The sequence below is a fragment of the Musa acuminata genome, chromosome BXJ1-1 (genome assembly GCF_036884655.1).
Source record: "Musa acuminata AAA Group cultivar baxijiao chromosome BXJ1-1, Cavendish_Baxijiao_AAA, whole genome shotgun sequence".
Lineage (NCBI taxonomy): Eukaryota > Viridiplantae > Streptophyta > Magnoliopsida > Zingiberales > Musaceae > Musa > Musa acuminata.
The window spans coordinates 7,106,919-7,122,902 of NC_088327.1; the positions used below are offsets into that span (position 1 = coordinate 7,106,919).

The window sequence follows — 15,984 nt, forward strand, 5'->3', positions numbered from 1 at the left end:
CATCATGCTAAATTCTGCCTAGAATTTACATATTACAATGTTGTATGACTTGAATGTGCATGCAATATAGCAGTAGTTCCTAATATGTTGTAGATTAAAAGATAAGAATCGAGTTTGCTTGTAACATCCCGATTGGTTTTATATTAGAAATGAATAAGATTAAAATTTATTTATAAAAATTTAATAAGTGTATTATTATCGACTCCAATTTAAATATTATGATCAATCATTTAGGTCAAATAAAATTAATAAATTAATTAGCTCATTAGTCTCATGATATTTTTATTTAAAAATATTATTTTTGATGACTTGTCATTTAGGTTATTTTTTTCTAAAAAGATAAATTTAATTTTTGATAAGTAATTCTTATTTCGAGTTTTACAAAATAAGAATCCACGAAACCGTAATCACCTCTATCTACTACGTTTGCTTCTTAGCAGTCTTTGACAGTATCTTTATTATTTGATGAAATATAGACATGCAGTATGCTGTAATATACGGTGTAGCCTTTCTACATCTTTTTGTTATTGGAAGGACATTAGACATGTCGCAGAGAGCGAAGTACGTGCAGTTGGACAAGCTGACAGTTGGAGACATAATAGGTCAGAGAGAGAGAGACAGAGACAGAGCGGTTGGTACATCCCCCATGTTCCATAACGCCAACCCCACTTGTCCACTTCAAAGGGGAGCCGCAGGCGGACACCCGATTGGGTTTCTGTAGCTGGTGGGGAGGGTGTGGGGTTGGGATCGACGATGTGACCGCGACACCGCCCGCGCCGTCTCCGGACCACTGCCCACCTCATTCCCCCTTCCCCACCCCCGGCGGAAGCACACGGAGGAAGGTGAGGGAAGGAGGCATGGGCGACAGCTACGCATTGTCATGCAAACCCATTAACAGCTGTTCCCATGGAAACATCTCTCTCCAGCAAACGCATTTAATAATATTGTTAAAAATAATTAATGAACTAAACTAGTTCTAAATATTGTGTAATAATTTATAAAGATATAAATATATGATGTGGTATTCAGATATTAAGATGGTATTGTTATATTCAAAATATAAAATACATATTCTCTGCATTTACCTTTTTTTTGTTTTGATTTTTTGGCATTTATTATTTATTATTAAGTGTTAATCTTATAATAATAATAATAATAATAATAATAATTATTATTATTATAGTAGAGTGGTTGACAAAGTGAAGAAAAGGGTTTTCCAGCGAAATGGCCCAAAGAAATTTAATACGATGGGAAGAGAGAGGTGGAAGGCGTGAACGAGAGGCAATCAAAGGCGGAGCTCCTCCACCTCTTCCGTACCGGATTCCTTAGGGTTTCATCCTCCCTGCGGCAGCGCCGTGGTAATCCCGAGACCTTTCCCTCTCTCGAGTTACGTTATTGATCTCTTATCCGCGTGGTCTTGGGTGTGAGTTGATTCGCTTTCTCCTCTATCCCTTTAGACAGCCTTGATTCCTCTTCTGCTACTAGATTGCTGTATGCTTTGGTTTCTTCCCTACGCGCCTTGGGGGAATCATCGTGATCTAGGGTTTTGTTCTAGATCTCTGCTTTCTATTAAATTTATTTATTTATTTGTGGAATTGCTTAATTTTTTGTTGTTTTTTAACCTTGGGCCGATGATTTTTTGCTGAACCTCAGTATTTCATTTTACGAACTCATTTTTCTCTGAGTGCTGAATTCGGATTAACTTTTTAGTTGAATTTTATTGTTTGGCAAGTTCTTAGGGTTTAGATTTGTGCTGTTTATGTAAATTTTTGTGAGTTGCTCCTCGCAAATATGTCGTTTGCGCTTGAAATTTTTTTTCTTTTCCTCTTTGTAATTGATACTTGGGTCGATCATTTGAAGGTACAGGAAATTTGCTCTGCCGAATTTCCAAGCTCATTGCTAAATTGTATCTTTAGCTATGGTTATGTATATTTCCTGAGTGATGTTCCAAAATTTCTTTCCGCCTTGATATGGCCAAAGCTGCTTCTTTCTTATTCTGACTGCAATTATTTTGCGGGAATTGTTTGGGAGCTATATACATGGTGCTTGTGCCTTGTTAATAACTGCAACATTGCCATGGACTAGTGGCTTGTACTATTGCGAGTTTAGGATTGAGCTAACTGCAATTTTTTCCAATTGAAATATTCAAGCTGCATCATATATTGCTAAGTGGAGGTATTGACTTGGAAGTAGTAAGTTCAAACTGTGAGGTAGTTAAACCGGTAGGGTTTTGGTCCTTTCTTCTTGCAAACAAGTATCTCATGGTCGGTTAACATCAGTAGGCTTGGTGGCATGGTAAGCTTGCTCCACAGCGACCTTGATGTCCAAGTTTGGAACCATTAAAACATTCTATATGGTAAGCGTGGATTAGCAAACATATACTTGGACCCTTCTGGTTGAGGACATATTACCTTCTCATGTTCCAAAAATGTGTGTGTGTGTGTGTGATTACGTTTTTTGTGACTAACGTCACTAACTTATCAAATTATGTTATACATTGCAGAAAATGAGCTATGTCACATGTTCATGCTCCTATATTGGTTAGATGACACACGTAGCAGCATGCTAAAAGGAATTGGTCACTAATGCTTTTAGCTACTAAGCCAGAATGACACTAGAAGATTTCTTTACTCTAACTGAGATGAGAGATGGGCTCTCAAGTCTTGGGAGGGTTGAAGAGCTGCTATCCATGATACAAAAGCTGAATGATTGTGTTACAGGGAACTTAGGTGATGCAGTAAGACAATGGTCTACAGTTTCATGTGTTTTAGCAGCTACAGAAAATAAGGAGTGTCTTAATCAATTTATTCAGTTAAATGGCCTTTCTTTTCTCAACCGCTGGCTACAAAGGGCACTGACGCTCAGTGCTGAAGCCAGTGGCACTGTTGTGGAAGAACTGATCAGTTCATCACTGACATTGTTTGAGAGGCTTTCTAGTGACTTTAAAAGGGTAATTGACTCTGGGACTGGAATTGTTATTGAACTTTTACTTGATCACAAAAACATTCCAATTAAAGAGAAGGCTAGACTTCTCTATGATAAGTGGAATCTTTCAAGGAGTGATCACGTAAGTTGCTATGATCATAATAGAAATGGAGCCAGTCAAAATGACCAGCATGGAGCTTCTGAGAATGTGCGCACAAGTGAAAATTGTGTGAACTTAGTAAATCCAGTAGTTGATATTCCTCCATGCTCCACGGGGACTGTTGAAGAGAACTGTGAAGCGGAGCCTTCAGCGACTGAATTCCAGGTTTCTAATGCTACAGGATGCTCTGACAGTACCCTTCTTAATTCCACATATATGGAGGGGGCTCTAACATCAAATCAAGTTCTTTCCACTTCTTTGAATCTTGTTGGTTCAAATGCAGTTTTGGTAGACGTGAATTCATCGGGATCATACCTTGTTTCAAACTCCTGTCAGGAGAACTTGTCTGTCACAGAAGAGTCTCTTGTTTGTGTTGCTGTAGGAGAACCCTCCACTGGGACTTGTTCCCAAGATGGTCAGGAAAGAGATGGTCAGCACCATGCATCGGTGTCTAAAGTCAACACTGACAGTGTCAAAGAGATGGATGTGGATATCAGGGAAAGTCAATCATGCAAATTCAATCCAACAGAAACTTGCAGTAATTCTTCATCTTTTGCTTTTTCAGCTTCCAAGACACCGTCGGTGGATGCTGCAGAACAAACTATTTTGTGCAAGTTGGATTCTAACACTGGTGATTCTTGTGCATCAAAGTCAATGGAAAATCTGCCAGAGGCTGAGACTTTGAACTATGAGAGGGAAAAGTGCGTGATAACAGCCAAATCCAACCCAGCTGCAAATCTCACTGGTGGCTTTCAAAATATTTCTAGTCCTGCTAACTTCCTTAGTAGTGCAGGTGATCCTCAGTTATCTTGTCAAAGGGAGGAAGCCACAAGTAGTGTTATTAGGGACCCTGATTGTGAGGTCAATTTGAAGACTAGCAAGAGCCATTTTGAAAGCTCCACTGATTTTTTAAGGGTTGTTGGGAGCAAGGCCAATGACAAGACCAGTCAAAAGTTTGAACTCGGATTTGATTATTTGGATGATGCACTAGAGGTTGCAAGGCAAGTTGCTATAGCAGTGCAGCGCGAGGTAGTGGATTACAAAGAGCGATCTTGCAGCTCTCCTGAGGTTAATTTTGGAGAAAACACAGGTTCTCATAGCCCTGATTCTGAAGAAGAGAAGCAAGATCAATCAGTAACCGAGGAGGTTGGTGGGAGTAGTTCATCAGCTGGAAAAGATCACTCTGGGGACTCATCTCCTGAAAAGGTGTCAGAGATCACACAGAACATTTCTGTTCCAGAGAACTCTGAGCAAGATATAGAATCACTGAAGCCAAAAGTTCCTGCTCAAGAATTAGTTGGTAAGACCATCACAAATGGATGCACCTTTGATCTGAATATGGATCTTTGCAGTGATGAACTTGAGTGCTTGATGAAGCCCATCATGAAAATCCCTGTCAATGTGTCTGCTCCTATAGCTGTCATAGCTTCTTCAAAAGGAACTCCAGGGTTCCCTTTTACTCCTATCCGTCTTGGGAGTGAATCGGGATGGAAGGGTTCAGCTGCTACCAGTGCTTTTCGACCAGCATCTCCTCGAAGAACTCCAGATGGTGAAAGGACTTTTTCTAGTTCAAAGCAGAAATCAAACATTTTTGAAATTGATCTGAATGTGGTTGAAAGGGTCGATGAGGTGGCTGATGAACTCCTATCAGTGAAACAGGTGCCTGCTTCCTCTAGTCTGCCATATGAAGATTCATGTGTCAAAGTCAAATTGAGAAGAACAGAGAAGCTGAATCTGGATCTTAATCGCCTCGGAGATGAGGATGCCCCTACATGTCCATCCTCACCATGGAAGTTGCACGTCCAGAATGGAGGGCGGCATCCATCTCCAGCTTCTTCATCATCTTCTAGACAGCCTTTGCTTAGAGACTTTGATCTGAATGACAACCTATGTTTCCCTGACACTGTTGGTTCTCACGACATTCATAAATCATCTTCTAAAGCCTCTGAATCCCGTGGAGGACCAACACCTCATGGTCCGGTCATCAGAATTATGGGATCAAGAATTGCTGTTGAAAGGAAGGATAATACCAACCAAGCACAGCAGTCTTTTCAGCCAAATGGATTGCACATGGAACATACTGCGGTCGCGAATGCACCGGTTCCTTTTATAAACATGCCAACCCCTGCATATGGGTACCATGGACTTCCAACAGGGCCAACAATGTCAGTTCCTCCAGTGTATTATTCACCTGAGAGCATTTCTTACATGGTAGATACTAGAGGTGCGACAGTCATACCTCATGTTTTTGTCTCGGGAGGACTTGGTGTACCATCTGCTAGGCCACACTTTCTTTTTGGTGCAACTAGTATGCACTCAGACGTGACCGGTTTTGCTTCTTTTCGATCTGGTTTCGACTTGAATGGTCGGATGACACCACTGGAAGGTGGGACTTGCGAAGGTGGTGGATTTAAACAGTTATTCCCGCAAGGGCATAGCAGTTGGTTGGAAGAACAAGCAAAGGCTGGTGCACATCCTAAGCGGAAAGAAGCTGATTCTGGTTGGGATTCGTATCCAATCGGTTACAAGAAGATGACATCGGGGCCATAGTGTTTCTAAAACCATTAGGGTTTCTTTGTTATAAGAGAACGGTGGTTGCACACCTTTTCAGTGGAGGAAGATGGTGGCCAACTCAACCATGCGGCATCGATAGATGGGCAAATAAGGTTAGAGTTAGTGTTAGTGGAAATTGACCGCCAATATATGGGTAGATTTGATTGGTTGCATCCCTCCGTCGTCATTTATTATTAGTCCCCATTGCACCCCTGTTGGAAGGTCTGTGCATTGTACATCTCATAAATACTCTTAACAACATAGAGAATTGAGTCCTTGAGATATGTTTTTTATTTCCTTGGTTGTCTTATATGAAGTGTTTTAGTGTCTTCTCAGAGCATGTGTTTCTTTAAAGCGTTCCGCGGATGGTAGTTTGCATTGTGCCTCCATTTTTCTCACATGAACATTAGTTCATGGTACAAATGGAGCATACTGTGTCATATTTGATGCATTGTGACATAGATGTTACGAGGTGCATCGATTCTTCAGGGGTTGATGTTTCTCATTTTCTGGGGATTCATATCGTTGCAGTCTTATGTTAAGTTCGGTGATCCTGTGGTAGGAGTCAGATTCTTTTGAAGGGATAGTGTTTCTCATTGTCGATGATTACTGTTAGTCTGGAAGCTTATGTTGAAATGTTGGTGTTCCTGTGTTCCTGTTCGGGGATTAGGACTTTTGAGGAGATCGAATCTCTCGTTTCCAGGGATTAGGACTTTTGAGAAGATCGGATCTCTTTGAAGGATTGCAATTTTGTATGAGTTTGATTCATGTCGATGCAGGAGGAATAGAAATGAGAAAAGTGAGGAAGAGGAGGAATAGAAATATGAGACGTGGAGAGGGAGCGGGCGAGAGGAAGAACTCAGAATTCAATTCATGGGAGTGGTATGCCAGCCAACAATTGAGCGAGGTGAGATTGAATTCTTTGTTCCACGGGTTGTGGCAGGTCCGGCAAGGCAAAGGGGAGGAAGGCGGTGGCGGAGGCAAAAGTAAGTCGGAGGATAAAACGTCAATTAGTAAGGAGCAGAATTTTGAAAAGTTGGAGCACTATACGATAATTTATCAACATTAATATTTTTTTTAATACAAAGTAATATATTTAATTAAAATAAAAATATTTAAATCTCTCTCTCTCTCTCTCTCTCTCTCTCTCTCTCTCTCTCTTCATATAATTAAATATTAACCGTCTCGTCTGATTTAACTGGAACAATATAATATACCTTTATTTCTTTACAGGCCACAAATTGAGTTATTTTGCTGACAGTTCAACGCTTATAATATACGTGATATCTACTCACGTCAGTCTAAACTCACAAAAATCCAGGGAAAGGAATCAATCTCCCAAATCTATGTATACAACCGCCGCATCTTTTAAGATGACGGATAACGAATGTCGCAACAATTCGCTGCGCCCTTTAGTCACTAAATGTTATCGCTACTTTTAGACCTCTTTAATATTTTAATTTTTAAAAAAATTATATTAAAATTTTTATAATTATAAAAGTAAAATATTTAATTCTATTAATCATAACGTCGACGGTTTTATCGACGAAAGTACAAAAATGATGAGAAAAAATAATTTTAATGTTTTAGTTATGTTTTCGATGGTAACAGACAATGATATTATTAGGAGCTACAGGTAATTATTGTGGATGATGAGGAAGAGCGACGATGAGAGTTGAGACAAAGGAAGAGGATGATGCAGATGTCGACGTTATGCGTCTATGTTGGTATTGTTCAGCAACTGCATCGACATTGCTCCGCAATCCCATCCGACTCTAACCTAGTAGAATGACTTCCACCCTCTCCTCGACCACCTTGCGTCGTCACTTCGTGGTTGTTTACTCTAGATCTACGAGCTTCTTCTTCCAAGATGTTGCCATGGACTCAAAGGTGGAGAGGCAAGAGCTAAAGGATGATGAGGCCATAGAGTGCCAAAGGAAGGTAGCAAGATTGGAATTGCAAGAAGTGCAAAGGGAGCATACTCGTTGTAGACCTACATTAAAGACATGACAGCCAACATCGAGAGAGTGACAAGCGACATAAGTGACCTAAAGGACGTGATGAGCCATGTGAAAGTTGGCTCCATGGATAGACACATCACAGGCCCAACAAAGGAAGGTCGCGTCTGGCTCGTAGTAGACTGTCGTCCTTTCATCGCTTGACATCTACATCGGTACTGACGTGGATATAGAGTGTTAGTATCTGTGTCGTTCTTTCTCCTCTCCCTTTGTCTCATCTCTCGCTCTTCCTCCTCATCTACAATAGTCACTCGCGGCCTACAATAATGTTATTGTCTACCATCACCAAAAACATAACTAAGACATTGAAATTACTATTTTGTCTAGTATTTATATATTTTTTCGATAAAACTATAAAATTAGATGTTTCACTTTACGTAAGAATTCTAATGTAACTTTTTATATCGATGAACTAAAATGTTAAAGAAGTCTAACTACATAGGTAATATATAAATAATCTACTTGCCTACTTACAAATCAATATGCTTCTCCATATATATATATATATATATATATATATATATGATCAGAGAGCAAGATCTTTATTGACTGTTTTAGAAAGTCAAACATTCCATCAAATATAAAAAAAGTAAAAGAGAACGATCAGCGACAGCCGGCGTTTCCTTCGAGATGCATCTGCCAATCCGACATCAACCGTCCACCGAAAACGGAGGAATTCCTGATGTACCAACAACTGCGATACATATCGATCAGATCACATGATATTTGAATTCCCCGATCTGTTGTGATATGATATGGTCTTCTTCGGACTTGATGCATATATTTCTACACATACGGATTCCACCAAGTCTGATTCAGTCAACCTCAACGGGGTTTGGGCCATTCGAGATACAGTCTTGGAGAGCCACAACATGCTTGCGGCAAGAAATAGGTTTTAATGAACTGTACATCGATATCTCAATAAAGAACCTGCGGATGCGCATCGGCTCCAGACTTAACAGTGCAAAGATGTCGGCTTGCGAATGTGCCGTACACCTCGTGAATAGGGAGCAGACGCCTGCATGGATGCTGGCGATGCAATGGCGCAGCATGGCGTTCACGTGCATGATCGCACGCAGAACGGGTACCTGCATGTGCTGTGGCGAGAGGTTCAAGGCAGGTGGAGCAGCTGCAGCTGCAGTGCCACTGCGACTGCAAGGCAGAGGAGGCCTCGGCTCGCTGGCGACATGGTCGGCCACCGCCGCGCGGCGCGATTCGGCGAGCTTAACAGCGGCGGCATCGTGTTGTTGATCAGCGGCAGGCCTCCTGCCATCTGATTCCCGTAGCCCATGGACTTGAGACTGCAATGGTTTGATGTTGTCAGACTCCACGCGTCATGTCATTGGCTCGGAAAATGTCGGTAAAAGAGATGGCTACCTGGTGGTGCTGGGGCACAAGGTGACTGTGTAGCCGGCGGTGGCGGCGGTGGGGCAGGTGAACGTGGAGGTCGCGTCGTCGTAAGCGTAGCTGTACGCCCTGGGGCACGCGTTCTTGAAGAACTGTGAGTACGCCGTCGGGCCGCACGTGCCGGGGCTGCCGAACTCGCCGCTGCAGCAGTACCTCGCGGTCCGGAACGCCTCGCACGCGCTCCGGCACGCAGCCGTTTCCCCGCCGGGCTGCGCCACCCGCAGCTCCGGGGGGCACAACCCGTTGAGATCCACCAGACACCCCGTGGGCCCACAGCTACCCCCGGGAGACCCACTCTGCGGGACTACCAGCATGGGCACGTTGGATCCGTCCACGAGGCTGACGTCGTAGAAGTCGGTCCCGCCGCTGCCGCCCAGGGTGAACTCGGCGAGGGTGGCGGGAGGGGCCGCGCCGCCCCCGGAGCACTCCAATGAGCCGGAGCCGCAGTCGCCGGTGGCGCAGGAGAAGCGGCCGGAAGCAGGGTCAGCGGCACAGATAGTGCGGGCCCAGAGGCGGCCGGACCATGGGACGGGGGCGTCGAGTGTGCGGGACTCTGAAGGGGCGAGGGCGAAGCCTGTGGTGGCGAGCGGGGCCGAACCAGCGCTGGCGAGGACGCCCGGCCACACCGTGTAGGCGCAGTTGTTCGTCACCGTGAACGTAGCAGAAAGGACACCCGGCGAGGAATCAGACGCTAACACCAACACAACAAGAAGAAGAAGGAGAGAAGAGGTGGATTGGAGTGGTGGAAGAGAGGGAGGCATCGCGACCAATTTCTCGGAGGAGAAGACGTGTGAGGAGATAGACAAACCTGCATGAATATATATTTATAGAGGAGGTTGGCATCAGATCCATTGATTGCAGAGCTTGCACCATTAAAATTCTCGATGGCCGGTGGACTTGAGGACGAGGCGCAGAAATATTTTATATCCATCTCGCCAATTCTGTCCACGACTTGGTCCTACTTGGGAAGAGAGCAGGTGTAAGATTTTGTCTGGGCAAGAGAATCTTACCCGTCTGATCGTCATCTGCCCACATCTCGGCCGTGCATCATCGATTCTTAAAGCAGTGTTGTTGGATCACAGCGTCTGATAGGGTGGAAAAGAGGAGCTCGCAGAGACGTGAGAGAATAGGCAATGCACCGACAGAAGCAATTCGTTTGGATCAGATCACACCTGAGGAAAAGCTCACGTCATGTCAATGTTGACTTACCCTTTAGCATAGCATGTAATGACCTCAATGTTCGAGGAAAAGATGGAGAGAGAGAGACATGGTGCCTTGGCGGAGGAAGTTGGCAGTTTGGATGTTGCAAAAGAAAAGGCGAAGCTATTGTAGAGGAGATGATACATATCTTCTTGTTTATGTTTGTTCTCATGCAAGTAAGCTCGGACGAGATGTCTCTTGTGCTAGTAGCTAAAGCTCTCAGATCTACATACGTGACCAGTCTCTGTTAAGGTACCTGAAATGAGGTATCCATAATCAAGTTAAGAACACGGACAAGTAAAACGACAATTACACAGTTTGATATAATATTTAAAGTAAAATCCAATTTTTTTATGTTAATATTCTCTTACATATTTACTATGTTATTTAATATTCTCTTACATACAGGACTACATACCGAGGGTTGGAGTCAGCATCATAGGAAGTGACGAGAGCGGTGCTGGATCAGGTCGGCAAGTCTCACATGGGACGGTGGGCGGGGCCTCTTGTGCTACTGCATTACACGTCAAAATCATTGTCACCGGCGAAGCAAGCTCAATAGTTTTTTAGTGCCTCCGGACGATTTCAGGATATTTCAAATGACACCCTGTGTTATGTCAGCTTATACATACTAACACATAGCACATGCTGCACATAGCACACTGTTAAGTATCAGGTCCTTCTTGTAATAATAATATTGCATCATATTGTTAACATCCTAAAAGAAAATTGATGCTATAAGAAACAATAGTAGCAAGATTAAATTTGACTACTGGGGCCAACTAATCCATATTATTTCCTGGGAACGGATGCTGAACAATGGTGGTTACTTCTCTTTACAGATACCAGGCAAGATTAAACAGATGATCATTGACAGCAGCAACCAGATTAAGTAAATCCTAACAAGTTGGCAGATGAAAAAAAATCCAAAATCTACCAAACATATCAAATTGATGCATATTTATATACAACTCAAATTCACTTAGTCAAACTAGGAAATGAAGCTCGTAGGAAACACAGATATTGGAAATAAGAGATGCTGTTTCACCACATCACACACAATTAAGAGATATTGGAAATAAGGTTCATGTATAGAGGAAGCTAAATCTTCTCAGATAAAGATCATGAAACCATGAGACTCTTACAGCATCTATATGTGGTGTATATGGTTGCCTAAGGGTGTATAGGTCACATGAAAGCCCAACCACATCTCAACTATGGATCCAGAAAGCAGATCAATAACAAAATTTAAAACAATACATATATGGATGTCAACCATATTAAAATGAGATATCTGATGAGAAGCACGTATAGATCAGATTTAAATGCATGATTTATGCAACAATAGTAACAAATTGTAAGTTCCGAACGACTATATATATCTTTTATTATCATTAAGATTTGCAAAAACATCATATATCTAGTTAAACTTAAAAGTTTTTAAATCTTCTTTTTACAGTTTCTATTAATACTTTTTTTTTAGATTGATCATATTATTATTGTGTAATAGATTGATCGACATTAAAGGATATCCAAATATAATATAAATCGGATCTCAATGCCCTTTGGGTATCTAAGACTAATTTTATAGTATGATCAAAATTTGTACCAATATCTGGATAAAATGTGCACTATATACCAAAACTGATTTTAAAATATCTGAATCTGTCACCGTCTAGATTTAAATTCAATTTTAAACTGATACTACATGTGAGAAATACTAAGATTCGCTATATCGTACCGTACCGGCGTTTTGACTCGGGTTCGGTACGGTATGATACCAGTGTACCGAGCGGTACATCAGGACATACCGAGTGGTACACCCTGGTATACCGAATATTTTTTTATTTTTATACTGTAGCAATGCTACAGTATAGTACTATAGTACTGTAGCGGTAACCTGTCGGACCGATACGTACCGCCCGGTATGGGCGGTATGGTACGACAGACCTTGAGAAATAGTATAACTTTTTTTTGTGAGAAATAGGATGACCCAGCTAAAGAAATCAGCCGTAAAATAAAGAAATAATAACTTGAAAAACCAACATCACCAAGAAAATATCAGGAGATTACTTAAAAGTCATTATGCAAGCCTATAATAAGAAAAAAAAAATGATATTTTTAGCTGAATTTTGGCATTATCTCCAACAGATTTTTTTTTTCTGTACTGCATCTTGGAAGAATCAACAACCCAAATTTTCTATCTGAACACAAGAAAAATGAAATCTTAAGGTTGTGTGATGAATGGGTTTTGGGAAATAGAGAACAAAGGTGGCACCAGAATAAATAGCCCACTTGTTTCAGGCAAGAATGAATGGGACTGACTCATCGACTCGAGTTCCCGAGCGACCTCCACTCTTAGACTCGAGCTTTCACTTCTGCCTTTTCTCATGTTTTGAGTTTTAAGCTTTTTAGGGAAAGATGAGGGTATGAACTAACATAGTGTTGTCAGATTCTTACAACTAAATAGAAATAATAAACTTGACTTGTATCTACTACATATCATGTTTAACGAAATTAGGCATAGATGGCAGGTCTTCTTGTACATGACCTAAAAGACAGAACAACAAACGATTCTCCCATTCCAACTAATGTAGTGCAAGAACCTTAGTTGGAGCCCAAATCAGATTCTTATAATGATCACAGTAGAGCATATATTCTTTCTTCAGTTATCAGGACTTTTCTTAAAACTAATGCCACATAATAGAACACCAAAGTAATAAGCACACCAGTAAGAATAGAAATCAAAACAGTTCAAGAAAGAGAGACAAGACACAACAACAATGACAATAACAACAATAACAACAAAACCGTAAGTCCTAACTATGTGGGATCAACTACATAAATCTTTTGTCACCATTGAGATTGGTAAAAAACCAAATGTTTAGTTAAATTTAGAATACATAAATATTTATTTATAATTTCTATTAAAATCTTTTTAAGTTTTTCTCTACCTTTCCTCGTACCACTAACATTAATTATTTCAAAAAAGAGACGACATAACAAGCTAAAATGGAATTCACATGAGAGTATTTATTAAGACAATCTATACATATTTTTAAGTAAAAAAAATTAATAATCTTGTAACATTGCACGTGGCAAACTTTTACATATTTCAGCACAGCAGTAAATTTGTTACTGAACAGCCAAAGCAAATTACACAAAAATATTCCAGCCTCCTGTGTCAGAACTGATTGTAGAAACTATGTATGTTTCATGTTAAATATCAAACATCATGAACAAGCACAGCCGCCATTACTTAATGAGAACTCGTCTTAAATCACAACATGTCATGGTATGATCCGATGAGGTAACTAATTCATTAACTTGATGAACATTCACCAGGGATCCAAAATACTTAAATTTAAGTTAAAAGTACTAAACTCACTTTGCTCATTCATCAATTTAATTCTTGTCTCACATCCAATGCAAAACTAAACTGCAGCAACAATCCCTCTCACTTAAAAGGCTTGATGTCCTTGTCGAGGTCTAAACATGAAACCAAACCCAGGTAAACTACACATGAGGCCTAGCCCAATTGAATAGGCTAGCTCCATGTTGTAATGTACACCTCTAACCTCAGACATGGATAAGTCTTTCCTATTTGGTTCCTCAAAATGCCCAATACTAAGTCAACTCTAATACTATGTCACGATCTGATCTGATGGATAAATGACTCACTAGATTAGTATAAACCACCAACCTAAAGTTCTCATGCACAAGATAATACTACTAGACACATCCAGCTGATAAACTGACTCGATTCTTTACCCACATCCAATGCATCTAATGTATCTGATGTATCCGATGTAGAACTAAATTGGGATGTAACACAAAATGCAAGCACAGAGTGAACGTATGCATATTCATTCATACAATTCATACTTTTCAGTGTAGCTTGTACTACTCAGAGTTCCAGACCAGTTTTGTCCAATAGAGCATCAGATAAATGCATCAAGATGAAGCATATTTAAATATTATAATATTTCTATTAAAACAATACCACTGCAATATAACCTCTGATTCATAGCAGAATGTACGACAATGAAACACCAATAAAAGGCTGACCAGTCATTTAACCCAGACATAACCAAACAACATTAACAATGAAAATCTCTATAACAACAACCATCATGACACAAAGGCATGACATTAAGCATATCATTCATCAAGACAAGTGATCATCAAGAATTCCTGTTAAAGCATCCCACAGCTTTCACAAAACATTATCATCAAAGGGATCCAGCAACAGTTACATCATTCAAAAATCAATAACAAGAGGTAACTTACAAGCCAAAATGAAGCCACAGTTCAACTGCATAATGCAAAATCATAATGACAATAACATGACAAAGCTAAATAAAATGGAAAGAAGCTGCAACAAGAATGATGTTTAGAGAAATGTAGCGAAGCAATTATACAAGTGCATAAGTAAATATCTGAAAAACGAGGCAGAAACACATATAATGCATACAAATTTTGTTCAGTAAACCCCAAAGTAGGTAACAATCCATCAAAATCAACATAAGAACAGAACATGTCCATATCCTTTGCAGATAGGGGAAAAACATAAAGCCAAGCACAAAAAAGGAGTACTACCAACTATCGATATTAGGTGGAACAAAAGAAATCTAAGGGAATGTTTGAAAGTGATTAATCCTCAGTTCTTGCCAGGGAATTCCCTAGTAAAGTGCCGGATCTCGCCACAACAGTAACAGGACAGCACCTCCAACATCAAACCGTCCATCTCCGCCTGCATGGCCCCGATAGCAATCCCTAGCAAAATGCAAAGAAAGTAAGCCAAAGCTTGAAAGCGATTGATCCTCAGTTCTTGCAAGGGAATTCCCTAGCAAAGTACCCCATCACGCCACAACTGTAACAGGACAGGTTGCCGTCACCACCTCAACCGCTATACCTTCCATCGCCTCCGACGCCCTGATAGCAATCCCTAGCAAGATGCCCCATCTCACCACAGTAATAACAAGCACCACCACCTTCGCCGCCACTGTAACAATCTCTAGCGATATGCCCAGCCTCAACGCAGTTATAACAAGCTCCGACCGCCTCTCCTACGCCAACCGCCACCATCGCTAACCCCGTAGTCCCAGCATACCCACCCTCCCGTAGCAATCACTCCGGCAGCCGCCGCCACCTTGGATGTCGGATCCGCCGGGCCCGGTGATGTCGACGGCCTTGCTGGGGCCATCGTCTCCCTCGGCGACATCGCTCTCAGCGAAGGTCCGGTACACCTGGGCCTTGATGGGGTACCGATGGACGAAGAGGTCCTCCCCTCCGTCGTCCGGCCAGATGAAGCCGAACCCCTTGGTGTCGTTGAACTACTTCACCGTGCCCCTCGATCGGCCGCTTGCCTGCACCATCGGATCCATCGAGCCGATCTCGAACACCACGAAGGAACCCTAAGAAGCCTCCCCTCGTCACTCCCTGTCCCGGTCGCCATGTAACGAGCGAGCGAGCCCCGCGAGGCGAGAGGGACACCGTGGCAGAATGATGACCGTTGGATGGGAAAAGAGATCGGTGATGACGGGGCCAAAATAACGCCTTGATTGATGATGTGTTCTTCGAAGTGGCACGAAATTTCATTACATCAAATAGCATACACGCATTTGAATATGAGATTTATTATTATATAATAATATACTGACAATTGTGTACCAATCAGGAGCCTCAAAGTTAATATGACGGACCACGTCGACACCACAC

General features: G+C 41.6%; 3 protein-coding genes across 3 annotated transcripts; 1 reads left to right on the forward strand and 2 right to left on the reverse strand.

Moving 5' to 3' along the window:
* The first annotated feature begins 1,199 nt into the window (after positions 1 to 1,199).
* Positions 1,200 to 5,973, forward strand: LOC135639904 (uncharacterized). Its single transcript, XM_065153930.1, has 2 exons — positions 1,200 to 1,358; positions 2,504 to 5,973. The coding sequence occupies exon 2, from the start codon at positions 2,609 to 2,611 to the stop codon at positions 5,633 to 5,635; it is 3,027 nt and encodes a 1,008-aa protein (XP_065010002.1). The 5' UTR covers positions 1,200 to 1,358; positions 2,504 to 2,608; the 3' UTR covers positions 5,636 to 5,973.
* Positions 5,974 to 8,034: 2,061 nt separating this feature from the next.
* LOC135639951 (thaumatin-like protein 1b) lies at positions 8,035 to 10,842 on the reverse strand. Its single transcript, XM_065154011.1, has 4 exons — positions 10,682 to 10,842; positions 10,074 to 10,519; positions 9,034 to 9,871; positions 8,035 to 8,957 (listed from the first exon to the last, which is right to left on the reverse strand). Exons 2-4 carry the CDS (start codon positions 10,096 to 10,098, stop codon positions 8,768 to 8,770), a joined length of 1,053 nt encoding a protein of 350 aa, XP_065010083.1. The 5' UTR covers positions 10,099 to 10,519; positions 10,682 to 10,842; the 3' UTR covers positions 8,035 to 8,767.
* A 3,885-nt stretch (positions 10,843 to 14,727) lies between these two features.
* On the reverse strand, positions 14,728 to 15,782 carry LOC108952609 (cold shock protein 1). Its single transcript, XM_065154107.1, is given in 2 exon segments — positions 14,728 to 15,383; positions 15,386 to 15,782. Coding segments are annotated over 2 exon segments (561 nt in total). The 5' UTR covers positions 15,651 to 15,782; the 3' UTR covers positions 14,728 to 15,087.
* Positions 15,783 to 15,984: the final 202 nt, after the last annotated feature.